General features: G+C 45.3%; 2 protein-coding genes across 8 annotated transcripts in view; both read right to left on the bottom strand.

Moving 5' to 3' along the window:
- Positions 1-11,268, bottom strand: part of SLC6A4 (solute carrier family 6 member 4) — a 35,352-nt gene extending 24,084 nt beyond the window's left edge. For 4 of the 6 annotated variants that reach the window (XM_064495849.1, XM_031468476.2, XM_031468477.2 and 1 more), the window contains exon 1: positions 6,333-6,576. The gene's annotated coding sequence lies outside the window, so the exon portion shown is untranslated. Of the gene's footprint in view, positions 1-6,332; positions 6,973-11,149 lie in introns of those variants that run through there. The other 2 variants (XM_064495850.1, XM_031468473.2) reach the window with 2 other exon arrangements.
- Positions 11,269-16,932: 5,664 nt separating this feature from the next.
- The window catches only part of BLMH (bleomycin hydrolase), a 34,744-nt gene continuing 24,769 nt past the window's right edge, over positions 16,933-26,907 (bottom strand). For both annotated transcript variants that reach the window (XM_031468482.2, XM_031468481.2), the window contains exon 12: positions 16,933-17,896. In XM_031468482.2, coding sequence (XP_031324342.1) covers positions 17,745-17,896 — 152 coding nt within the window. In that variant the 3' untranslated portion in view covers positions 16,933-17,744. The remainder of the gene's footprint in view (positions 17,897-26,907) is intronic.

Raw genomic sequence — 26,907 nt, 5'->3', positions numbered from 1 at the left:
AGGCTGGGCAAAAGTAAAACGGACTATTTGTCTTCACTTTAATGACAAGAAACGGATCTGAACTAGGCAGGCATGAATAGCCCTCCTGTAGTGAATACAAACAGCAAAGCCCAGACTAACCACCTTCCTGAGGCATCATTTAATAGTCCCCGTGTGTCCACAACCCATGGCCCTCCTGTCACACACTGAACTGGAATCCCAGACCCACCACTTACTGGCTGTGTGACTTTGGGCAGGTTGCTTAACCTCTCTGAGCTTCCATTCCCTCATGTGTAAAAGCAGACCATTAAAATTCCTGTTTCCCAAAGGCTGTTGTGGGAATTACATAAAAGTATGACAAATGCTTAACTCAGTGTCTAGCACATAGAAAGAATCAATACATGACAGTGAATTGATGGTCACTATGCCACCACACATATGCAGCTCTTCTGCTTTTCTATTTCTCACCCCTTCAGGGAAACTGGCTAAGTGAATCACAGCCCACAGCACAAGTGGGCAGCTTGAGCCAGAAGCTAAGTCTTCCATCCTCTTCCACAGGCCCTCACCGATTCGTGCTTGTTCCTTTCAGTGACTTGGAGTCACTGGGAAACTTGTAACAGCAGATTCCTGGGCTGATCCCCCAGAGATTCTAATAAAGAGATCCATGTGAGTGCCGCACTGTTAACAAGTACCCCAGGTTATCAGAGACGGTTGGGCCACTGAGCATGCCCAGTGCACCCCCACCCTGCACCTGGCTTCGGTTTCTATCCACGAAGCTTTCCCTCACCATCGCAGCCCAAGATCATCTCTCTACTCATCTGTCATTCCTCATTGATTATTGGTATCATTAGTTATTCTTTTACATACATTTGCTTTGCATCTCCCTGGAAGCAGGGGCCGTGGCTTATATGTTCTGTGCTCAAATACTTGCTGACCGGTATGTGTTCTGCACAGCTCCCAGCTGGGAGGGTCTATTTCCGGTTTCCTGGGCGTGGGGTCCAGGGAACCACAGCCGCCATGCTGGCAGGTGTGAGCCTCAGGTGAGGCTCTGCTCTTTCTTCCCCGGGTCCCATTCTCAGGGGGGGCTGCCCCTCCCCCACACCTCACCCATCAGGAAGATCTGCTATGCATCTCGGGGGCGGAGCGGGGACTGTCACAACAATAATTTTAACGAACTCTGGCCTGGAAAAGACTGACATGTCTAGGATTAAAGAAGAGCCCAGGCTGTGCTTTTAGACTCTGAGACAAGTACCGGCAGGCACGTGTGTCAAGAGTCTGTGTTCAAAAATTCATTTGTGAGTTGCTTGCTTGGAACTTGTGATTGTATTTTCTATCTACAGAAATGAATGTCGTAAACGGTGGCTAACCTCCTAAGCTAGTTTACAAAATCCTAGTTTGACTGTAAAATACTAAGACATCTAAGATGCAAGTTGCAGAATAGCGTTGTTAAGTACTACAAAAGGTGGTGGGGTGACAATTAAACTAATACAGTTATTTATTTATTTAACATTCTTTCTGGTTCCTGAGGAAAACTAAATTTAAGGAGAGAAGGACAAGGAGGTAGACTGGCTCTTATACAGATTCCATGGAGATGAAGGCATGAGGTACCTTTAAAGATCTTTAGAGGCTGGGGACACAGATTCCTTATTACATTTAACTACACAACTTACAACTTTTACAGGAAAAAAAAATGCTATAATATGTTTCAACATGGACAAGGCCAGGAAAGAGACCTGGGAAACTCAAAGCAGGTGATGTGTTAGATTAGGCAGGATGAGGGGTATCACTTACACCTTCTAAATACTCTTTTATTGTTGTTATAATGCACTTTATGCAATAAATAGAAATCAAGATTAAAAAATGCATGGAAGGATTTCCAAATACAGCTTTTCTTTTCCTTAGTACAGGTATATTACTAAGTCTGCTTTTGTGTGAAACAGGGACGATTAGACCCACAAAGGAAGCCAAGAGAGGGAGCCGGGGAGAGAGAAAACCAGCCCCAGGGAGAGGCTGTTAGGTAATGAGGACGGATTTACCTTTGGCAGCTGGTGGAAGAGAAAAGGGGAGGAGAAAGGGATTTAAAGTGGAATTAAATACAATGTGACTGAGGAAGAGGGAACCGGGGGCCCATTTCTCTGGGTGGAGCAGGGAGTTGGGGATGGTCCAGCAGCAGAGTGGAGGCCACCTTCGCAACCTCATTATCCGAATGTTTGTGATTTGGGTAACGTTGCTCAAAGGGGCCTGTATGCTTAGGTCAAGTTCTGAATTGTGCTTCACAATGAGTCACACACACAGTTTGGGAACATTCATGAAAAATCAGTTCATCATTACACAGAACTGATCGAGTTCTCAGATGCACTGAGATGAGGACGGGAGGTAGTTCCCATCCCTAGGAGTTGTCAGTCTCAAAAAGTAGCCCTCTGAGCTAGACATCACTGAGATAGTGGGAGGAAATTTCAACATGGGCTCTAGACTCAATTAAAATCTTTTATCAACATTAAGTTTCTCAAATGTGATAACAGGGCTCTGGTTATGTAGGAGAATGTCCTTGTTCTTAGAAGACACGGCTGAAGTACTCAGGGATGAAATATTTGGATGTCTGCAAATTCTCACAGGTTCAACAAAAAAAATTACATATATATGTATATATATAGTATAATTATTACATTAATTATGTCATATACATTGTTTCAAATTATATATATGTTACATATGTAAAAATGAGATATGTGTCTAATTAGAGAGAAAGTGCACACACAAATGTGGCAAAATGTTAACAACTGGTGAATCTGGGTGAAGCTTCACTGAGCCATTTCTCCAACTTTTCAGTTGAAATTTTTCAAAATAAAAAATTGGGGGGAGAAAAATAATTCTGTCCCTGCCTAGAACAGTGTATCTCCTGCCTCCCTGTCTCTTCCATCCCCTTGTCCCCCAGCCCCAGGCTTCTCCTCGGAAACTAGGAAAAGACCCAGCTAAGGTTGATTAACGTTTAAAATAACACACTCAGCAGAGGGAACAGAAGTGCGGGAGACTCTGGGTCCTCAGGGCCGTGGGCCCTCCAAGGGTCTTTCCAGCTCTGCCTTGTCACTAATTCTAGGGAATCCCTTCCTTAGAGGAATAAAATAAAACCAGTTTATTTTCTTTTAATTCAGCAGCTCCATAGCAAAGGAAATAAAGTTCTTTCCCCCTGAATCTGCCCAGAAAAACCACACAAAAACACGAGAAAGCCAAGGCCCACTGACTGGCTCCCTCCCCCTGAGCCCACCTACCGGCCTCCAGCTTCCAGTTCTCCCAGGGCACACAACCTGCTCCTCCCCACATCCCCCACCCCTTCCCTTCCTACCTCAAATAATGACACCAATAACTGGACCCCAGGATCCCAGGAGACCTTCCTCATGCCACCTGCCACTCGTCAGTGCCTGGGGACCCTGGCTGTGGAGCCGGCCCTGGGACTTCACCTCCATGTCTCCACATTGGGCTTCACCTCTCGCTCTGCAGTCCAGGGGTTTCTGGGATTAATGGAGGGCTATCCTGTCTGGCTTTTTAAAAAGCCTGTGGCTTAAATACCTACTACCAAGTGCCCTTGGTCCAAGGCTGGGGTGGCAGCGAGGGAGCCAAAGGAAAGAAGGAAACAGGGCAGCCAGGCTGCCTCGCACAGGTCTTATGTCCACTCATTTCGTCACCCTGTTAGACACCAGGCTGGGAAAACACTCACTTGGTTTACAAACATGTTACTGATGTTCAGTAAGTGAGCCTTCATCTTCCCAAGCACTGACAGCTGACAGCGGTCAGGCTGGAGGGAATGCCCCAGCGCCGAGATATTATTCAGAGATCATTTCCACACATGGACCCAGGTCAGTACCCTGAGCTCCGCCTAGAAATGGGGGTGCTGTGTCAGCCAACGGTGGGTCTTGGGCCCTCTGTAGAAAAGCAAGTCAGGTCATTTATGCCAGGATTCTTTAAAATGCTCAGTTCATTTATTTTCCACCTGAGTCCCTCCTAGAAGGACATTTTTTTTTCCTTAAGGCGCTGTATTGCCCAGATAAGCGCAGAAATGGATTCCCCACAGGAGCCGGTGAGCTGGCATCACTTGCCCAAGGAACAGAGAAACGGGCGCTCCATCAGACCCTTGACTCCACACCCAAGCCTACTTGACGTCTTGGGGTTTCGACTGCCCTGCACCCTGGGCAGGTTGTAAAGGGGACTTGGGGAGTCAGGAAACTTGGGCCCCTGTCAGTTGGACACAGTTGAGGTACAGGACTTAAGTTGCACATGTCACAGTGTGCAAAGCCTCTGCCTTAGAGTGAAAGCTGGGGGTCCCCAGGGGACCCCTATCTCACGTAAACATCTGGGTAGAGAGTCCGGGCCCTCTGGCATTTTGCACCATCATTTCAACTCAAGTTTGCTTAAAGCAGAGAGGCAGGGTCACAGTCACAGAATGAATTGGAGGGGACGAGGACATTATGTTATGCAGGGTCCCTCCCCCAAACCCCGCGTGGAGCTGAGGACTGTGAGACCCAGAGAAGCTGATCTGTGACCAGGAATAATTAAAGTCTGATGTACCGCCTTAAACTGACAGAAACATGACTGCATAGTTTTCCCTTTGGCCGTCCAGGCATCTTTATTTAAAAAGTCAAGTCATGACCATATCCTGTTGATTCATTAAGCCAAATTAAACTTAAGCTTCTTCAGGCAGCCCTGCCTTTGTTCTCCCAAATTATACCATTCGACAAGTATGAAGGAGAAGGAACTGCCATTTCCTGGCTTAAATTCTGGAATTGCCTGCGTTTCTCTTTGGAGGGGGACAGCCAGGATGTTTCTGCAAGCCCACTGTAAGAGACAACACTCTCCAGTCAAGCACCCCCATTCCACGGTCACCTCACCCATTTGTGAAACTCTTTGATGTGCCCCTCTGAGTTTTATCAAAATGCTCAGACAACTCTAAAAATTTCCCAAAGAGGAATTCCTGAGGTTTTGAGGATTCCATTAAAATTTTAATGTTATTCCATCCCCACCCCACTGCCCACCCCTAGAACATGTATTTTTAAGCAAGGAGATTGAAAGAAATGGGTTTGAGAATCTGTGCTGGTGTCACAGCTCTGAAACATCCTAGATGGATCACCCTAGTGTTGAGGGGACTTTTGATGAATTGCGAAGCAGTCTCAATCTGCTCTCACTCAGGTTCAGTGACGAGAAGGAAAACCTGTCCCCAGAATGGCTTGCTTAATTTGCACAAGCCCCATAAGAACCTGTCTCTCATCCATGCTGGAAGCAGCCACCCCCACCACCCCTCTGCTGAATCTGTGGTAGGAAACCTTGAACCTCAGCACCAGTGGCTCCACACAAAAGCGAGAAAGGTGACAATGAGTCAAAGGTGTGTGCTTCCCTCTGTTCCCCAAACCCAAACAGCAACGTGCCCGTGGCACCCATCCATTTCATTAAACACAAATCCCAGTGCTGCTTTCTTAGACTTTTTTTCTATGTAACTGAGGGCAAAACACATTAAATATTTGATCTCGTCTTACTATGATGAGAGCTAGCAGGCTCATAAATAATCCATTGACCTGGTTCATTTTTCTGGACAAAATTGATCATAAAAATACATACAAGCCTTTGTAAATGTCTGACTCTTAGAAATTCCACCCCTCTCAAATTCTTTAGATCCCCAACTAGAAAAGAAATTCATTATGCAGAAGACCCAGGGCAAAAAGAAATGTGCTTTAGAATTCTTTAGCTCCAGAGAGCCTTTTCAAAACCAAATTTAAATGTACACATTTTCCAAGCAACTGATGGTTACACACTTCAACCATGTAAAACAGCTCGCTGGAGTCTTGAGTTTCACATAAATTCTGAATGGCCTGTGAGATGACTGAGAGTGGATCGGCTCTGCCAGTGAAAACCACCCAAGCGCACGGAGACTCGTCCCACTTAAGTGTCATTCAGAGATATCTCTAGATATTTGGGCATCTGTGTCCACCAGGACTTTCCCGGCAGAGATGCCTGCACACAGCACCCTGCACGCGATGGCGGTCAGTGAAGAGCAAACAGAAGCCATGGGTTGAAAGCAAAGCAACTTTTCCCCGAGCACGAGACGGTACTTTGCCAAAGACCGTCTCGAAGGGTCTTCCTGGACTACTCGGCCACCGGCAGCTCGGCACGCAGGGGATGGAGGAGCGCTCCGAGCCCGTCGCGCGCCCGCGTCCCGGTCTCCCCGCGCCGGCTCCGTGCGCGCCCGCCCTGCCCAAAACCCGGCGCCCACCGCACAGGCCCCCGCGCCCGTGCCTGGGGAGGCCGCGCGGGATGAAATTCTGGGGAGAAGTGCGCCTTAGAAGCCAGAAGGAAAGCGGACCCACCTGTCCGGAGTCCGCGGAGCCTGGTCCTGGGCTTCAGAGGCGGGCGACCCTCGCGCCCTCGAGGCACCGGGGCGCCGCTGCCTGTGCCGGAGCCGGCCCCCGCGCGGCCGTATTTGTACTCTCGGCCCCTCACATGGTCTGATCTCTAGATATCCGCCGCCAAAGAGCTCTTTAAGAATTTTTGCGTCACTTTGAGCCGCAGAAACTTTACGTTTGCCGGCGGCCGCGGCTCGGCGTTCCTCCTGGGGAGGGGACGGGGCGGGTAGGGAATGTGGGCGCGCTCAGGCGGGAGGGGCGGCCGGGGGGAGTGGAGAGGGAGCCGGGGCCTGGGGAGGTGAAGGACACCCCCAACACACACACTCACACACAGGCGCACACAACTCGCTCCCCGGGAGGGACCGCGCTCTGGGAAGAGAGGGAAGCCGGGGCGGTGAGGGGCGGGCCGCAGACCCAGCCGAGCCAGGTGTCCAAACCCTCGTGCTCGTTAACCTGGCGGAGGAGGGGCTGCTCCAAAACCTACAGGTGTAGTTCCTCCCCTACCAATGGCTCCCCAAATTACATTTAGGTTTCGGCTCAATGCCACTTCCTCAGAGCGATCTCTCCTGACCAGTGACACCTCCCATCACCCCGATCCCAAGTCCTGCCCTATTTTTCTTCCTAGGACTTAGCCCCTGGCTTTCCGTCCGACTCTACGCTGGGACGCGCGCTCAGCCAGAAGGTCTAATTCCTTGCTCACCCCGGTGCCTCCAACAGTGCCCAACCTAGTGGCTCACAGTAAATACTTGCAGAAAGAATGAATGAATGAAGAATTTCTTCCTATTTTGTCTTGTTAACCAGCCACAGTTCAAAGCAGTAGAACAGAGGGTATGGGTGGTGATCTGGAAAAAACGTAAATGCCTGTGGTGTTGGGTGAGTGGATGAGTTATTACAATATTTTAATTATCTGAAGAGGTTCAACAGGAGCCTATTGTGTTGAGCCATGTGAATATATTGCTATAATAATTTAAAAAAAACACTTAAGTTGGAAAATGAACTTAATGTTATTACATTATCTTTCTGGTGATTTTTTTTTTTTTTACATTTGAAAAGAACAGATGCAGTACTTGCTCTGGGATGTCCCTGAGGCTGAGACGGGAGGGCAAGGGCTGGCCTACCTATCTCCCCAGAGGAGGCCAGGGTCCCAGCCGAGTAGAAGGCAGAAAGGAAATAGCACTTACAAGTTTGCCACACCCTTGTACTTAGAGGAGCGGAACCCAGAGAGCGGAGCTGGCACCCAGCTGAGTTGAGCTGGCGTCTGGAGGCACTAAGCTGGAACAACTCTGTCCCAGGGCGTGGACGGCGCCCCATCCTGGGAGGAATCAGTGTGAGGTTTTGGTGCCACCTAGATGTCAGGGTGGCGACTACAAGGAGAGTAGGGTGGGCTTCTCAGAGCACCGGGCTGCTCTGGTAAGCTAGCTGGGGATTCCTGGTCAAGCTTGGGAATTTCGTCCCCTGGCCAGATCTGTAACAGGCGGCTCCTCCTTTCAGACGAACACAGTGTATGAACACAGTGTGTAAGCCCCGTGTAAACAAGGGGCTACACAAGTGTGAGGTGCAGTTCTGGGGAGGTGGCAGGGCAGAACAAGGGGAGGAGGGGACTGGGAAGGGGGGCCAATGGCTGCAGGAGGCAGTGGGTGACTCCAGCCCTTGGCTAAGGCTCCTGTCTCCACCCACTCTGTCTTCCCCATTGGCTCAACGTGACTTTTTAACACCATTCCACAGCCTCATGACCACACCATTCCTGGCCTTCTTTCTAGACCCTAATACCCATTCCTCCTGACCACTCCGGCCCCTCTCAGAACTGCTTTCTTTGGTGCAGTGCTGGCCTAGAGTGCGACTCCCAGGGGCCTGGGTTAAATCCCAGCTCTGACTCTGTACTGTCTGTCTGGGTTTGTTCCCACAGAAGCGAAGTTCCTTAATCTCAGCCTGTACAGCCTTTGGCTCCCTTGTCTGCAAAATAGGGATCGTAAAGATGGTAGGCACTGCCCCGCTGTGGGGGATGAAGGGGCTGACATGTACAGTAACATCTGTGCCCTCCCCTCCCGACGGAGACTCCCCACCCGACGGAGACTCCCCACCTCACCCTCTCTTTGACCTTGGACCACCCACCCCCATCAGTCTTCTCCCCTCTTGCTCCCTGGCTGAGGGGCACTATCAGAAAAAGACATTAGGATTACACAGACTGGCCCTTTCCCTTGTTGCTCACTACCTCCCTGGCAAGTCCATACAGAATTGTTGCAGAAGGTCCATCCCCTCCGTACATATATGCTTTCCCTTTCTCTTGTGCCCGTGGGTGCCATCCCACAGAGACCACTTGGCCTCAGCTGCCCCACCTTCACCTCAGCAAATCTAGCCTCTCCCCTCCCTAAAGCTAACCCTTCCATGTCTTGCTTCCTAGGCTCATTGCCACATTGTACTGTCTTTCTCCAACACCCGGACTCCACCCTTGTGGAGACCCTCAGTCCTGACACCCTATTCCCACTGCCTGTGGAGCTCCACTCAACTGCCGCCCCTTGCTGCCCGATCCAGGTGCACGGACAGACACCACATACTGCCCAAGAAAGGGCAGCCCTGCCCCCTTCCCAGGTGTCCACCTCCATCCTAGCTCCTTCATGATCTGAGCACCTGCTCCATGCCAGGCCCTGAGGAAGCCACAACCTCTGCCCTCAAGGGTCAGAGAGAGGAGCTCTGCCCAACATGGAAGGCAGTTGGAGGCCTTCAGCAGGAGAGGCGTGAAGAGAGCAGTGTTTCGGGGTGGGGGATCAACGTGGGCTAGAGGTACAGCCAGGGGAGGGGAGGCTGGAGGCAGATGGGCCCCTTAGAACATCAGTGCGGGTGTGAGTGCAGGTGTGAGGCAGGTGTGAGGCAGGGCAACACCACTGCACACAGGGAAGCAATGGGAGCCAGAAACCGAAGGAGAACCTGTGGTTGATGTCTGGGGAAAGCGCTGCACCTGTCAAAGATGCCGTAATCCTCGGTGACTGGGTGAAGAGACGTGCCAGGGATCATAGCAGTCACTTCTCTTTGTTCCACTAGCTCTAGCTCAGAAAAAGAGGGGTCTCTGATCTGCTATCAGGCTGCAGAATAAACAGTCTCACTCTGAGAGGTAAAGAGCACATTCAAATATTCACATTCCCTCCCCCCCCCCCCCATCACCACACACACATACACACACACAAACACCATCACCAAGAAGACCCACTTCCTGGGCAACCAAGGAGCCAGGCTGGGACACACTGTGTAAATCAGAATAATGGAAGGTGAGCACCCCCCACCCCTTCTTGTGGCCTCTTCCTCAGTATTCTCAGTCCTTAAAGAGTGTCTCCCAGCACCCTCCTTGTTTTTCCTGGGGCGTGACACAGTTTTGGTGATGAGGTCCATGTTCAACCATGTGAGCGGAACACAGCACCTCCAGGGCAGGATTTGCTGCCACTGTGAACCCTGGGCTCATCCCCACAGGGGTCTACGTAGCAGCCCCCTGTGGGAGGCTGTCTCTGATTCAGATGAAGCAAGGCCAAGGAGAAGGGAAAGAGAGCCCCTTCTGGAGGGCCAGGAGCGTGACCAAGCAGGGGTGTGGGAGAGGAATGCCCTGTGGAAGGCAGAAAACATGTGGAAGGAGATGAACTCTGCCTTTGGTCACTTTTTCCTGGCCCCTTCTCTTCTGTTCCTTATGAGCCTACTGCCTTTGCTAAACCCTATTCCCCAGATTTTACAAGGTCCTACGACTACCCCATACTATCCCTGTGTTATCTTTGAACTAAGGTTTTTGGCTTTTACTTCCTTTCTCCAGAATCCCCCCACCCCACCCCCGAATGTAAACATCTTAGCTAGGGCCACGTTCTGGAGGGCATTTATTTTTACCGTCCACCTTGGCAGACAAGTCCAAGCCGGGAGACGCACAGAGCACTGGGGCGGGCCCCCAGCCCTGCACACACTCAGACCTGCTGTAGCCCTTTGATGTCTCCTAAATGCCCGCCTTGTCCGCTAGGCTCCCAGCTCCCAAGGGAAGGGGCTCTGCCTCTCTCCACATCTCCACACCCCGCGCTGTCAGCAAGGCAGGCCTCATAAACATGTACTGGCAGTGAACGACGAGGGAAATGCCTTTTACTCTTAACAGACTCAGAGTGCCGTAAGAACCAGGGCCCTCGGGACTGGTGAGTAAACAGCGGCATATCTGACAACGAGGTTCCGCCCAGCAGAGAAAAGAGTGCGGCGATTTTCTCTGTGTATTGACATCTCTCTAAGTCTGTAGAAGAAACTGGGAATTGTAAGTGCCTTGGAGGGAAAGGATTTAGGGGTAGAAAGGAACACTGCTTTTTCACTGTAAGCCCTTCTACACTACTTAAATATTTGCCATATGTAAGTAATACTTTTATAAATCTTTTTAAAGAAAAACAATATTTTTTAAAAAATTACAAACTAAAAAACAAAGAGGGGAAGGAAAGAACACAGGAGGACATTCTAGGGGCCCCAAGCTTATGGCAAAGCAGGGGAGAAGGCTGGAGGAGTCTTCATGCAGCACAGGCAGGTTTCCTTCTGCCAAATTACTGAGCACCACTGTTTGTGTTCCCTTAGGAAGGAGGCAAATCTTTTCTCTAATTTTCTAACAACGATGCTGTGAGCCAGGAGGTGAGGTCCAGGGCTTTGCTCAGGATCACATCAAGAGGGGCAGAATTGTTTTTAGAACCTCAGTCCTGCTACCAGCCCCTGAAGTCACTCTTGTCTCCTCCGTCCCATTCCCAGCTTTCTTTGCCTGCTCAAGATTACAAAACACTCACCCTCTCTTTAGCTCTTCTTCCCCTCCAGGAACTTCGAGATAACTTGGGCCTCTGCATAGAGGGAGGTTTTCCCTTTAGTCGCTTCTTAGAAAGCTGATCACCCTCATCCTTGATGCCTGTGGTCACTGTGGTTAGAAGTTAGTTTAAAACCAGTCAGCATTTCTTTTCATTTTCTCCAGCTCCAAGCCCTTTCATAACTATTATATCTCTAGAAAACTTCCCTCATAGAAAGTCATCTGCTTTTGCAACCAGCTCATGTATCTACATTGTATTTTCCCAACTAAATGATGAGCTTCTGGAGAACAGGGAATTATTGTTGTTGTTTTTAATGGTGGGTTTTTTTTTTTAACTCTTTTGAAAAAAATTTTAAATAATTTATTTACTTTTTTTGGAACTTGTGCACACCAGGCACACACTCTACCAGTGAGTGAGTGAGCTATACCCTCACTCGCCCAAGCAGGGAATTGTGTTAACCCCCAGAGGGCCTCACCCAGCGACAGGCATGTTGGAGAAGCTCGGTGAGAACTGGGTATTACCACAAGCCCCCCACCTACTGAGCACCTCCCAGGCACATGGTCTGCATCCTCTTTTGTTCTTCTCCTACCATATGGATAAAATGCAGTCTAAACCCTTTGGCTGTATTTTGCTATAAGTGCTATTAAAAATAAATTATAGTTTTCCTTCTTTTCAAGCTGTGACTTGTCATGTTTAATGCATTTCAAAATGCTCTTCAATAAAGATGGTATGGAAACTGGAGCTCAGAGAGGTTTGGTAACTTGTCCTTGGTTACCAGGGATTTTTTTTTTTTTTTTTTTTGAGCTGCGCAGCCAACCTCTCTGCCTGAGTCCAAAGACCCCGGGATTCCCACTCTGCTGGGCTGATATGAAGCAAGAAGGGTGCAAGCAGTGAAAAAGTGAAGTCAACCTTTGTGGGCTCCCCCCCCCCCGCTACTCCCCTTCCCGCAGTCACCACATCTAGATCTTTCTGTAAAGCACTGAAGTATGAAGATCTGCAGGGAGTTTGGTTCTTCTACTCGTCCTGCAGGTTACAGGCAGGCCCGCTTTGGATCTATGTATAAACTTTTAATTGAGTGCAGCTGTCAGAATATAGGGCATTTTCAATCAGTCAGCCAACCTTATTTACTATGAGCCAGGCTGTGGCGAGCAAGACAGAGCCCCAGCCCTTGGGGAGCTGACAGGGAGTATCGACGTCAGGAAAAAGAGACAAGAACATATAAATAAATAAGAATTTGAGAAAGTGCAGGAAGTGAAGGAAATAGACCCCAGTTACAGTACAGAGTGACAAGTTTGGAGGTGGTAGAGGCATTGGCTCCTTAAATAAGGCGACCAGGGTGGCGTCAACATTTGGGCCATGGCCTGAATCATGAGAAGCCGGCCTTCAGCTTTAGGAAGAGCTTTAAGAAGAGGGAACAGCAAGGAGGCGGGAATGAGCTTGGCATGTCTGAGGGACAAAGTTGGGGAGGGCGGGTGGTTGGCTGGAGCAGAGTGAACAAGAAGGGAAGTGGGGAGGCTGCCTGGGGAGGTGGGCAGGGGCCACAAGGGAGGAGGCTGTGTGCTCCAGTCGCTGAGTGTGTCTAAGTAGAACTTAAAGGACTCCTTATCGATCTTGGAGAAGTTTGGATGAGGTCCCTGCCAGGTGAGATGCAGGGAGGCTTCAACTTAAGTCAAACACACACAACTTAAGTCAATACCCACCCTGCCTCAGCTGCCCTGTCCTTCTGCAAAGCAGATGATTAAAAAAAATAAACTGTCATGGGATAGCCTGAGAGATGGTTCCAAAACCCACTCCAGCCACTTCAAGAGGAGCTACTTAACGTGAGTTTTTCTAGAGGAGTAAGCAAAAGAGAGAGAGAGAGAGAGAAGTTAATATTCAAATTGTACCAAAAAAGAAGAGTGCAGAAGGGCTTCCCACCCTCACACGATCCTGTTCCCAAGTAACTGCAGCTGTTGGACAGTCCTTCCCTCTCTGTCTTTCCCTTTGTGGTGATATGTAAAGTGCTTGGATTTTGAAAAGGAAAACAAAACAACTCTGGCCAATTTATTCCTAATTTTCAATCAAATTGTATCATAGACCCTAGAGAGGAAGAGTCATCTTCATGAGAAGAAACAGTGGTTCTGAACAAGCTGTCCTAACTATTAGAACACTCATCTGGAGTTACTCAAAAGAAAAAAAAATCCAACTTAACCAACAACTGTGGCCACAGTCAGCAACAATGCTCACCCACACCACACGGCGAGAGAAATGGGAATGAAAGTACAAGTGTCCTGGCGCTGCCAACAGCAAATGCGAATTCAGCTGCTCTTTAACAAGCCAGAGCATGCAGATGGATCCAGAACCACATCCGTGAGGAATGTCTGGTTATCAGGTCCTGGCTTCTTGGAAGTGTAGGGTCAGAGTGACTCTACATGTCCCAAGAGGAGTCCTGGGACTGGCAAGGACCTTCCAGAGGTGAGAGTATCATTCCAAGAGTTTCAGGGGAAGACAACTGACACCTTCCCATTTCTGAGCTCACTGGGTCACCCAGATGTTAGCAAATCCTTCCAATCCAGGTGTCTGGCTAAAATTTTGGCCCATTTCTCTTTATCTGCAGCAGAGAAGACGTACCCATCATTCTTTGTTTCTCTCCACTGGATCCTAATTTCATTTAGGAAATAGCTTTTATTAAACATTTGGTTATGAAGATTATCTTTTTTACATATTGTTGGATTTGGTTTATAACATGTGGTTTAGGAATTTTGCGTCTGTTTATGGGGGAGATTTGCATGTACTTTTTTCTTTTACTATCTTTCTCAGAGTTATGCCAGCCTCATAAAAGAATTCTTTATCCCATAAAATAGTTCTTTATGTCTTTCTTAAGCTAATCAGGATTCCCCAGAGAACACTTCCAAACTCCTGGACACTATGGTTCTAGGAGCCCAGAATGACTGAGGACATTCAAAATGCAAATGCTCACCTAATCCCCTTATGGTACATTCACCCTCAGCTCAGTTTCTGACTTTCAGGCCATAAACTGTTTTTCTCTCTTGAGAATAAATCTTGAATTGGCTGCTGCTGTGAGGGGGAGGTGCAGTCACCTAGCCACCCCAAGTAGGATGGCATCTAACGGACATTCAACTGTTCAGTAACCCTCTTCTCGCTCCCAGTTCCCAGAGTAATGCTCCCTGGTGCTCCCACAGTTTAGCCCTTTGGGGATTAAGCAATGTAAATTGGTTTGCTTATCACTGGCTGTCTACACCGCTGTCTCCACCACTGGCTCAGGATTCAACTTTTTCAGTTCTGCTAAATCTTTCAGTGCCTCAATCTGCTTTCCGGGTTTCTTTCTTCCCTCCTTTCTTCCCGGGGCTTGGGGATTTCTGTCTTGTAAACAAATTCCTTTACTGTCACTTTTAACAAAATTAAGGGTATCTTCTGTTTTTCAAATCTCTGCAGTATAATAGTATCTTCCTTTCAGTTTCTTTTGTGGTATGTGTGTGTGTGTGTGTGTATGTACTTTTTTTGCCTTAGTCTTGCCAAATACGTTCATTTACTTTTTTTTTAAACCGCTTAGGTTATGCTGCTTCTATGTTTAATTTCTGCACGTATCTTTCCTATCTCCTTCTACTTTCTTTAGGGTTTTTTTTGCACTTCTAATTCCTCAAAACAGATGCTAAGCTCAATTTTTTGCCTTTCTTACAGTCTAATAAACCTTTATGCTATAAAATCTAAGTACTCTCATTTTGATATGTAGTATTTTTACTGTTGTTCAGGTTAAATTTTCTTTTAATTATTGTTTTTATTAGTTTTTATAGCTTTATTAGTTATCTTTTAATTTTTGGTTTCTAACACAATTGTATTTTGGCCTGAGCGCGGTCTGCATAACAATCCATTGAAATTTGTTGAGATTGACTCTACTGCCCAGCATGTGGTCAATTTTTGGAAAAGTTCCATGTGTGCTCAGAAAAGAATATACAGTTGTTAGATGAGGTAGGATATTAGATGTCCATTATATCAAACTTATTAAATGCTTAAATCTTCTATATACTCACCTGATTTTTTGGTTGCTTAACCTATCAATAATTGAGATGTATTAAAATCTTCCATTATGATACTCAATTACTTTTTCCACATAGTCTTCAGTTTTCATTTTACATATTTTGAAGTTATGTTACTAGTTTCATACTAATTTAGAATCTTTACATTTTTCTGGAGAATCCAGTAAACGTGTAATTATGTGGTGATACTATCTAGTAATGCATTTTGTTTTAAAGCCTATTTCCAAGGCCACTGCGTTGTACAATTCCAGGGAGGCTGTGAAAAACATATCCCAGAATTAGTCTATTTGGTTATTCAGAGTGGCCAAGATTTTGCTGGTTATTAATAGAGCTACAGCAGATTAATTTTGGTTAGTATCTGTCTGATGCATCTCTTCTATCCTTTTTTATGTCCTAGGTTACTGATGTCTCTTGTAATCAACTTTTGGCTGAATTTCTTTTAAAAATCTCACTTGACAATTTGTCTTTTTTCTAGGATGATTAACTCACTTATAGATATTGTAATTATTGATATTTTTAGATTTATTTCTATATTATTCTGGGCACTGTATTTGTCCTGTGTTTTCTTTCTCTCCCCTATCTTGTCTTTTTATATATTGATTATATTCTTGCTTGGAAACTACATCCTGTTTTATTTTAATAGTTCATCTAGAAATTTCTAGGACATGTAATTAACATACCAAAGTTTGAAGTTAATCAGTATACTTTTCTTCTTCCTGAATGACACAGGACTTTAGAGTATGTTTATTCCAATCATTTCCCTCTCTAATTATCTACTTTCATATACTTCGCTTTTACCCTTTTTTGAACCCTATGGGTCTACCCGCAGGCACTTTTTCAGATGGTGCACACGTGTGTCACTTTTTTTGGCTCTATACTCTTTGTTGCATTTCAGACCTTCCATCTTAGATCACTATTGTTCTGTTTGGGCAACAGTTTTCGACTGAAAATGTCTTTTATTTCATCCTTGTTCTTGAAATTTCACCAAGTATAGAATTCAAGGTTTATAGTTAATTTCTAATTGTACTTCGATGACATATTTCGCTGTCTTCTGGCATACAGAGTTGCTGAGAAGAGGTTGCTCCTCAGCTGTGTTGTGTGTCTTTTCTTTGGAGATAATCTGTATTTTCTTCCTGGATGCTTTTAACATCTGTTGTGGAATTTCACCATGATGCGTCTAGAAATGGATTTATCCTGCGTGGAACAGGATTACTAGAACACTGTAAACACTGATGAAAGCTTGAGCTTTTATCTGATGTTATCTTGGAAAGTGGTGCAACAAACAATATTCCATGCTAGGACTGAGAAGATTCTTGGAGGGTCCGAAAGGCCAGGCACTGATGGAAATGTTGATTAGGGAGCTGTACTTATTTGCTTTCGGTGAAAGGGAGGTCCAGTCTTAGTAATACATACTCTCCAGCCCATTCTAAGGCTGGACCCAGCAGAGCCTTACTTCCCACCCTTGTGGTGAACCTGGATCTTGGTGAAAAAACGGTTAAGTGGCAGGGGCACAGGCCCTCCTAAATATGGTGCTTGGAAGCCCTCTGCAGAAGCCAGAGAGGATCAGCACAGGCTGGGGAGCATCGCACATCCCACAGAGAAGCTACCGCAGGGAAGCCCTGAACAATTTTGCTGTTCTTCCACTTTCAAGGACATGAGCCACCCCCTCAAAGGGTGCTTTCCTTTGTACCTAAATAAACGCACACTTCTTAGATAAATAAGCCAACTTACTTTCATTTAGCAAAGTGTTTTATTCAAAAGCTTCTCAGCACCATCTAGTTGTCAGAAAGAATGGATATCCCCTTTTCATGCCCACCCAACTCCCAATTCCAGAGGCAGAAGTTAAACCATTTGGCGAGAGTTCCCCCTAATGATTATAATTCAGATCATGATAAGGTTTTGGCTGTTCTCTCACCCGTTTCCTCTAAGCCTCTGCCTAACTCTGACTCAGGTAGAGCTGCGTTCCCCTGCAGTTCAGAACAACAGGAAGGAATCATGTCAGTGTTGATCAACCTCCCATTCCTGGGCTATTAGAGGCACATAAAATTACCTTGAAAAAACTGAATTCAGTGACTGCCATCTAGGCGGGACAGTGATACTGTCAGGCAGCATGCAGTTTTGAGAGCTCGAATATTAGGGGACCCTCCCCCTACTCTACTCTAGGGACAAGGAGCACTAGGGCATTTTCTCTCCACACACCTCGATTGATCTTCCTCTTCTGCCACATAAAAACAGACATTGAACCAAACCTTTTCGACAGAATTAAGACAAACAATTACATCTGATTAAAATGCTAAGAGATCCTGAGCTGTTGGAGATGAGGAGAGTAGATAGTATGACCTGATCTTTCCCTTTTTTCTTTAAGAATATTTTGTTTCAGCATAAAGCACACCTCCCCGAAGGGGTTCCTGGAAGAGATATCCAGGGGTCTGACTGTGTCCTGTGGGAACACACAGTCACCTGCGTAACTTTGGCTTCAGGCCTGGATCTGTCCTTTGAAGCGACTTCAGGTCCCATGGGAGGAGGAAAGGCTGGAGGCAGAGTCACTCGGCCAAAGCACCCATGGGGTCCCAGGCTGGCAGGACGATGGGCTCCTGCTCTAGCACAGCCAGCACCTCTTCGGGGATGTGCTTCTTGTCCACCACCACTTCGTAAACATACTCGGAGAACCACTCATCTGTCATGCACAGGTAACCTGCAGAAAAGGGCAGAAGCCGCATGAATCTAGAGGGCAAGGGGCCAGAAGTAGAAGCCCGATCAGCACAAATGTCTTTTACAAAACAAGTATTTGCATACGTTTTTCAGCTTTCTCATCTATAATCTCACTTAAGTTGATTAAGTCTTATTAGCGACTCTGAAGCAGACAGAACAGCATGGATGTATTTTTACCAATTAGAAAACTGGGGCCCAGGGTAACTAAGTGATGTGCCCACGTCTCATGGGTGAAGTTCAGAGCTGGGCCTTGGACCTAAGGCTGCTGCAAGATCCTGTGCTGTTCCACTGCCCAGGCTGCCTCGCTGAAGGTAAGTCGATGACCCTAGAATGTAGGTGGAAATGTTTCTTGTCCACACGGCCACACCTAGGGGATGACTCTCTAGGGTCAGAAGGGCAAGCACACCGGTTCTTTTCTTACCCTATCCCCCTCCTCAGCGTCACTGGCTGTCTTCCCTCCTTCCTCTCTATCATAAATGCCTACAGCAACCAGCCAAGCCATTAGGGGAATCCTGATGGGGCCAAGTCATAACTCCCAGGCAGCCACTTATTTGCACACGATACTGTATGAGTCCTGCTCTCCTAGGCAGAAATCTGTGGGGAGGATCTGGCAGAACTGAAGATGAGACAGCTGCCAGTATTCCTCAGGAAGGCCCTGGGACTTATGGATCGCTCCAGGAATAGGACTGAAGACAGGCACAGCTGTACTAACTCCCCAGACTGAGAGCTTAGCTGAGAAAAAAGCGTGGTGTCATCAGGTATTCATCCTAGAACCCTGCCTCTTCCCATCAGGGAGATTAACCTATACCTCAGGCTCCACTAGGACAACACAAACTCTTCTTCAGGAATGTGCTTCCAACAAACTTAAACAGTGGGAGAAATGCTTCACCTGAGCCACTGCTCATATAAAGAGCAAAATTAAAGCAAGAGACGGAAGTGTGGGTATTTAACACAAGGAATGGGCCAGCAAGAGAGCACAAGATAAAAATGTGTACCCACACAGGGGCACTGCATGCACCTACACACCCAGGAACTCACAGGGACCAGCAAACTTCATCATCGTCGCCATCATCATCATCATGTCATCTTCTTACCACAATCTACCACCTGCTCTACACTAGACACTTCAGCCATTTTTCTCTGAAAGTGTTTCTGCAAATTCTGTCTGTGCGATATCATTTCCCACTACACAGGACCAAGAGAAAGGGAGAAGCTGGTATTTCTTCTAAGGTGGTCCTCTAGTTCTCACACTTCTTGGCCCCAGGATTAAGACTGCACACTTAAAATCACTGAGAAAAAAAAAAATAGTCGAGGCCCCCCAAAAGTTGTTTATGTGGGTTATACTTACAGATATTTATCATATTAGAAATTAAAACAGAATGTTAAAAATACTGATCCATTTAAAAATAAGAATTAAAAAAATATATATTTTTAGGAAAAAATTATATCCTCCAAAACAAAATAAATTTTAGTTAGGAAAGTGGCATTACTTTACAATTTAATGTCTGGCTTCACAGAAGATAGCTGAATTTTTCTACCTGCTTCTGTGTTCAATCTGTTGCAATCTGTTATTTTGGGTGAAGTGGACGAACCAAATCTGGCCTCATACAGGTGTGTTGTTGGATAAGGAAGACCTTGCAGATGCCCTAAAAGGGTCCCAGGGACCTGGCAGGGGTCCTTAGACCACACCCTGAGAACTGCTGCTTGAAAAGCAAGACTGATTTAAATAATTAAACGGCAACGTGACAGTAAGTCTAACTTTATGAGCTAAATGGTGTGACGGAGGACAGTAACTTATGTTTTAACTTGAAAACACAACTGCTTTGTGGAGCTCATCTGTACCCAATTCTGCTCTTCCCTCTGACAACAGAGACAACCGCGCATCTGACGTGGCACCGCATGTTTACCCTTAGCAGAAAACACCCGGGAAAGCACGCAAGCGCCCTCATCGGGTCAGACCACTGCGACCCCTTCGGGGTGGTGGCCTCCTGACCCAGTGCTCCTTTTCTCGACAGGAGATACCGGGAAGAGAGCGGACAAACGCTGCAGCCTGTGCCGCCCCGAAGTCCCGGCCCCCACCATCCACACTGCTGCCACTCGGGTCTCGTGGCGCCCCTGCACTGCGCCCTAAGCAAGCACTTCCTGAAATCAGCGTCTGTCCTGCTCGAAAGCAGCTCTTGGTGGGCAGGAGACCAGGCTACTGAACCTCTATTGTTGGAGACGTTAGCCATCCCTCCTCTCACCCTAAGGCAGGCTGAATAAATCCTTAGAGATTTATTCTCCGGGCAGCGAGGCAGGTGAAGGATAGAGGCAGATTTATGTAATAAAGTTCTGTGTCCTTATGACAATACTATCATCACACAATCAAATGAGCCTTCAAAGAATGCCCGGAGAAAATGGACAGTAAGTACATCTACCCCATCTTGTTCCAAAAGCAAGAGATCAGATTAAGTCCTCACAAATTAAAACTCCTATCAATGGTAATCCAGCCTTTTGGTGTCCCTGCCAAGGGGACCTGCCTTGATTAGACTCTCTCTTCAGGATATGAGTTCTTTGGGGGCCCACAGAAACCTCACAGTCTGGGTGGCTGCTCCGTAATTGCACCCCGAGTAGATAATGAACTTGTGGCTGCTGTAACTGCGGACATTGTGTGCTGTGGAGTTTGACTGCGATTAGGATCAGCATGTCTGAAACCCAAGTGGGTGCTGTGCAAAGGGGCAGCAGAGGGCCCACTCTGGCAGGACTTGAGTGGCCATTTGGATCTGAGGAAAGCTGCAGCTTCTAGCCCTTCCATACTCTGGCTGTTAGAAACAGGCCTTCCCCAAAGAAAAAAGGAGAAAAAGGAAAACAAAAATCTGCTCCAAGGATCCCAAGGCTGCATTTAGAGAAACACATAGATAAATGGCCAAAGAAAAGTCAGCTTTAGAAACTAAGGTGAAAATTAAATTTTGTTTGAACTTGAATGTCTTGTTTACACGCAATGAGGAAGAAATAAAAAAAGTGAACAGTCCCTGGAAGATACTGGCAGTATGGTCCTGTAAAGGGAAAAACAGTGCCTGTGGATATAACTCTGGACCAGTTAGGCAAAATTCACTGAGAAACAGAAGATTTCCAAATGGGTTTGTTTAAGGGAAAGAACTTTACCTGAGAAAAGAGTTTCCTGAAATCCCACCAAAAATGTAAGTTTTAAACCTCTCAGACTAGATTAAGGTGATAAATACAGTATCATCATTTATGAATTAGATGTATTCTTTGCTTTGTTCTATAAAGTATTTCACCTCACTAACAAACTATTTGTGGTTAAATTTTTTTTTTCTATTTTAAAAAAGGCATGACAAAATCAAGTTATCTCTTCTGCTGTGATGGATCTGTCCGGCAGCATGGACCTAAGGAAGCCAGACGACCGAGGCCTCATTAAGTCACTACCAATCTTTCACTTGATGGTGATAACGCAAGGCTGCAGAAAGGCTCCCAGAAAGGAAAGCAAAAACCTCACTGACACTTGTCTCACATTTCAAACTTCCTAATAAATAGTGAGAAACCACTTCACACAACATTAATCAGTCATTTAAAATGAAGTTGCAAAGACTATGTAGCAACATGGAAATATGTTTAAGTGATAAAAGTATATAAAAATGGCATATTCTATATAATTATAGCTGTTAAAAATCCAGATACACAGGCAGAGAAAACATGAAAAAAAAACCCATGAAAAAAATTACAAAATGATAATTTTATACCATGGGGGATAAGTGATTTTTCCCTCAAAATTTCTGAAATGTTATATTGCTTTTTGACTCCTTAAAGATTACCCAAATAATGCTCGTCATAAAAAATTTTGAAAACATTGGAGGAAGAGGAAGATGAGGAAGAGAAAGAAGATGAGCAGAAGGAAGAAGAGGTGGATGATAAGGAGGAGAAGACAAATATAAATTTTGTAACTGCCTGCAATCCCACCACCTTGGGATGAGCCCTGTTCAGATTCTACGTGCAACATTTTATAGAAGTTTCTACGTGTATAAAAACAAGACCTCATACATGCTCTTTTATTACAGAGTACCATACATGAAGTTTTCCAATATTGCTCTTTCCATATGGATTTAAAAATATATATCTTACATCTGAATATATGTATATTCATGTATGACTGAAAAATTGTGTACATCAGAAATTGACACATTGTAAACTGACTATAACAATAAAAAATACATATTTTACATCATAAAAAAATTAAGTGCCAAATTTGTATAAGTAAACCAAAATGTATTTAAATCAATCCCCTACTGCTGGAATCTGGACTGTTTTTTCATGCTTAGAAACAACACTGTTATAAACATCTTTATAATTAAATCTTTGTATACATTCTTAATTATCTGTTTAATTTCCTTATATCCTCATCAATACTTGGTATGTATAATTACAACTTTTTTGGGGAGGGTTCAACTTGAACTTTTGTCTGTGTGTGTGTTTGCTTGATATTTAGCTTTCTTTTGTAAACAGTATGTTTGAGACCTCTGCATAATTTTAACTGGTGTGTTTGCCATTTTCACAGTGATCAGTAATAGTGCTCTCTATATTTATAATTTTTAAATTTAAAATTAAGTTTTAATTTTATAAATTCATAATATGATGATTACAAACATTTTCCTATTATGTAATTTGCCTTCTAATTCAGTTGATGATGTTTTCTAGTCTATTAAAATTTTTTTATTTTTATGAAGTCATATTTATCAATCTTTTCCTTTATGGCTTCTAATTTGGCTGCTATGCTTACAAATATTTCTCCACTATTATAATGAAAAAATGAGAGAAAAACATAGGGTAAGTGTTAAGAAAACACAGAAACATAGTCTCAATGAAAAAGGCGCCACTCACTAAAGCCTTGGCACAGTCTAGTCCCCGTCTATGAACATACACAATGTTAACAGGTAATTAAGTAGTGACAATCTGTCAGCCACTTCTGTTGGTTACCCTCTGTGGAAAGCAAGCTCTAATACCTTATATTTACACACAGTATGTTGCAAATGTACAAAATGACACAATCCCTATGGAATGAAATTTAACAATCTAGAAAAAATTCGAATGCATTTACCTCTTCACTAAGCAATGCCAATTCTGGGACTTTATCCTACAAACATCCTGAGTACTCTGTTGGAGGATACAGTACTTGCATGCACACAATATATATTTATTTATGCACAATAATAGCTAATATTTATTCTATTCTTACCACGTGTCAGGCACTGTTCTAAGCATTGTACAATATTAACTCACTGCAATATTGTTTGTAATAGCAAAAGCCTGGAAACAATCCAAGTTCTATCAGTAAGGGAACTGGTTAAATAAACTATGGTACATCCAGACAATAGAAGATAATGAAGCTGTACTGATGTGGAAATGTGCTGATAGACCTTTAGGACATGCTGTTAAGTGAAGTGAGAGCAAAACGCAGAGCAGGGGATAAAGTAGGCTACCTGTGGGGCACTGAAACACCCTGGAAATATACAACAGAAATGAACAGAAATGGTAACCAGAAAGAAGGGGAGGACAAAGGAGAAGAGAGTGACAGAGTTGGAAACAAGACTCCTTTTCACACACTTTTTTGCATTTTGAATTTGGAACAATGTAATTTTATCATTTGTTAAAAGAATCACACCTTAGAAAGCAAAATAAAACAAATACACACACATAAAACTGTAGGGACCTTATACTTCAAAATGCAATTTTACATCCACTACCCTTGTTTTGATTTTAATCCTCACAGCAACAGTATGAGGCAGTCAGGGTTGGTACGAGTTGTTTAAAGTCACACACCAGTAAGGAAAGCCGACACTCAAATTCAGGTTTTAACTCCACATTCAGTCTTCTCCATGGGGCTCAGCTTCCTCCAACAGAGCACTCAGTGGCAAAGAGAGTAGCAGGTAGTTATGGCTCTGGCAACAGAGAACACGTAACCTAGCTCAGGCACCTAACTATCTGGAACCAATTCCATTAGCTCACACAACCCACATCAACAGTCATGTGTCCAGTTTTTGTGGGGTCCATTTATGAGGTATTTTGTAATTTTAAATCAAAGAGATGCCTTGTGTTCTAAGTGCAATTATTCAGAAGGATGGAGAAGAAGATGGGCTGGATGTTAAAGAAAGAAACAAACAAAAAGCCCACCACTTAGGAGACAGACATTTGGACAGTTATCTGAGAAGAGGCTTCTTTTTCCTTCAGGGTAGACACAAAAGCCTGGCTACGTGGAGAGGACACATTCACACTCCGGGACCTTTTGCTGATAGGAGAAGGGATACTCTTATAGCTGGATATTACCTGTGGCCTCGTTCAGAGACAAAGGCTAGAGAAGATTCTGCTTCCCTAATAAAAAGGCAGACTGGAAAATGTGGTAGGGAAAGAGGACTGTTTTGGTTTGCGGGTTGTATTTTTTTAAACCATCAAACCACAACAAAGTTCAGTCAGCAGAAGCACACGCTTCCGGAGGAAATGCCCTCTGCCAAGGAGTCCAGAAGCAGCCTGTCCACCTCCGCACAGAGAAGGCAACACATCAACCAGTCTGATTTTCCATTTCCCTGAACTGTGAGCAAGATCCAGGCAAGTTTAAGATCACACACTATCCTGCCAGGATCTCTGATAATGGACAGGAGGAGAAAACACAAATTTAGGTGTCATCCAAGGGTCTGTTTTCCCACCAAAACTCAGTGACTTCTCTCTGACTCCAAACATCACTCTTTCTGTTTGTTTCCGGCAAAGCCTGCTTTTTGATCCCCCCTCCACAGCTCCATGGATGGCAGGCCACATTGTTTCTTGGCCCCACTCCTCCGACCTGCACACTCCACATGCCAAGACCTACCCATCTCAGCTCCCCTCTCCTTGGCTAGCTTCCTACTTCCTTTCCCAAAAAGCCACAACCCTAACATCTTTCCTAAAGCTCCGCTCACCCTTGAAGAATCGCTAAGGAGCCTTCACCCTTACCCACTCACCATCTCCCCTGTAGTTTATGCCCTACATTGCGCATTTATTCTTGTGTTTATGTTTTACACATTTGTTCTTACAATAAATTACAAACACATATGGAGCAAGATTTACAGCCTCAACTGTCGCAGCTTCAATCCCCCTCCTAACCCTACCCATACCCCGTACTCAGCTTCTGAAAGAATCAAGTACGAAACGTTGCTGAGGTGGCATTGATAGGACAGTTGGGCTTCTAACTTCATCCCTCCTAAAGGTTCCAAAACCTCCCTTAAAGTCCAACCCCCAAGCCTCTTCCCTTGACTTAGATTCTGACTGCCCGCCTCGCTACAGCACTATGTACCATCAGGTTCTCCTTGACATCAGAGCGCCCCGTAACTTGCCTCTAACCCCTCACCCATTTCAATAACCTCAGCTTCCATGTCTTTCTACTGTCTCCCCACTGAGGGGGCTCTCCCTGGTTCCTCCTCATTGTCAGCTGCCTTCTTGGACAAATCATCCCTTCTCTGGCTTTTCTCTGTCTACTTATCCTATATCTTACAGTCTGGGGAGCACACCATGAATGCCACTTTGGTCACTTCACAGCCCTTTTCAAATCCCCTTTCCTGTGTCCCAGGTGAGTAAGTATAAATTCCTTGGAGGGTCAGAGACATTCCACCAAGGTCCGTGCACGGCTCCCTGCACCCCGTCAATAAATGTGAGGTGAAGCTATTGCTAATGGGTTTTCCTCAGCACTGGGTTTATTCACCTCCACTGCTTTCTCTCATGAAACTAAGCCCATATGACGAGTCATCCATCCAGTAAACTGGTGACGTAGCCCAATGGTCACACGAAAGTCCCAAATTCTTAGGACCTGATGCCAGAACCGCGGCAAGTTAGACAGCCCTCTCCTAGAAGGGAAAGATTAAGGGGGCTCATGTTCTGGTTCTCCTGTCCGCATGTGCCTACAGGTGACATTAACAATGCTAACAACGACAGCTAATATTGCCGAGCACTTCTTATAGTAGTTCTCATAACAACCCTGTAAGTACAATTATTATCCCTGTTTTATAGATGAAAAGACTAAGGCTTAGAAAGGGTAAATACCGGATCAAGGCTACATAGCCAAAGCACAAGTCCAGATGTAATCTGAATCAGCTACATAAGTTTCTTTCCAGATTAATCTCTAACACACCAAAGCCTCTTTAACTGAGATCATCAGGCAACTCCCTTTTATAGGAGGAAGTCTGGAAATTTTACCAAAATGAAATCAGGAACAGAGAGGCTCATTTGTAAGAAAAGATGAAGAATGCGGGTTAAAAACAACTTCAAACTTGAAGCTGAAAGGCACAAGGGTAATTTGAAAAATGAAAAACTAATCTTGGTTCAAAATGGAAACTAAGAGAGGCAAAACTTTCAAAAGATAAAGATTTCCCCAAAGTGCACAGTCAAGTATTTCAAGAAGCAGAGGAGGAAAGAAAGTCATGCTGGTTGTACAGCATGTTAGATATGCATCCAATTTTCAGTCCAGCTGACCAAGAATAGGAGAATTCAACAACAAAAAGTAACCCAATGGGCCCAGTAAGATAAGAATTAACTTCTCCTTTTATGTCTCTTGTAGTCAGAGGTAATATCTGTCCACTTTGGGAAAGTCACGTTATTTGATTTAATTAGCAGACTCTGGGCAGGAAGGGCTACAAACATGACCCATGGGGAAGAGCAAGCCAGAACTGGGCAGAGGGAAAACGCAGCCTGCCCAGGTATCTCTGCTACATTTACCTCCAGCTTGTCTCCAACATTGCTTTTTGAGAAACCATCAATCTTAACAAGCAGAAATCCCAAAAAGAATAGTAACAAACTGTTAACAATGTTATCTACAGAAACAAAATCCCAGCCATGCTCTTTAAGGTTGTCATGTCTCCTGAGAAGCACAAATAGAGGTTCTGCCTCAGACACGCCAGCCGGTGCCCACCAGCATGGCAGACAGGAGGGCCCTGCTGGGGGAAACACACACTGCCAGCATAATAACTTACTACACAC

The sequence above is a fragment of the Camelus dromedarius genome, chromosome 16, assembly GCF_036321535.1.
Source record: "Camelus dromedarius isolate mCamDro1 chromosome 16, mCamDro1.pat, whole genome shotgun sequence".
In the NCBI taxonomy this organism is placed as follows: Eukaryota; Metazoa; Chordata; class Mammalia; order Artiodactyla; family Camelidae; genus Camelus; species Camelus dromedarius.
This window is presented reverse-complemented; position numbering and strand designations above follow the sequence as displayed.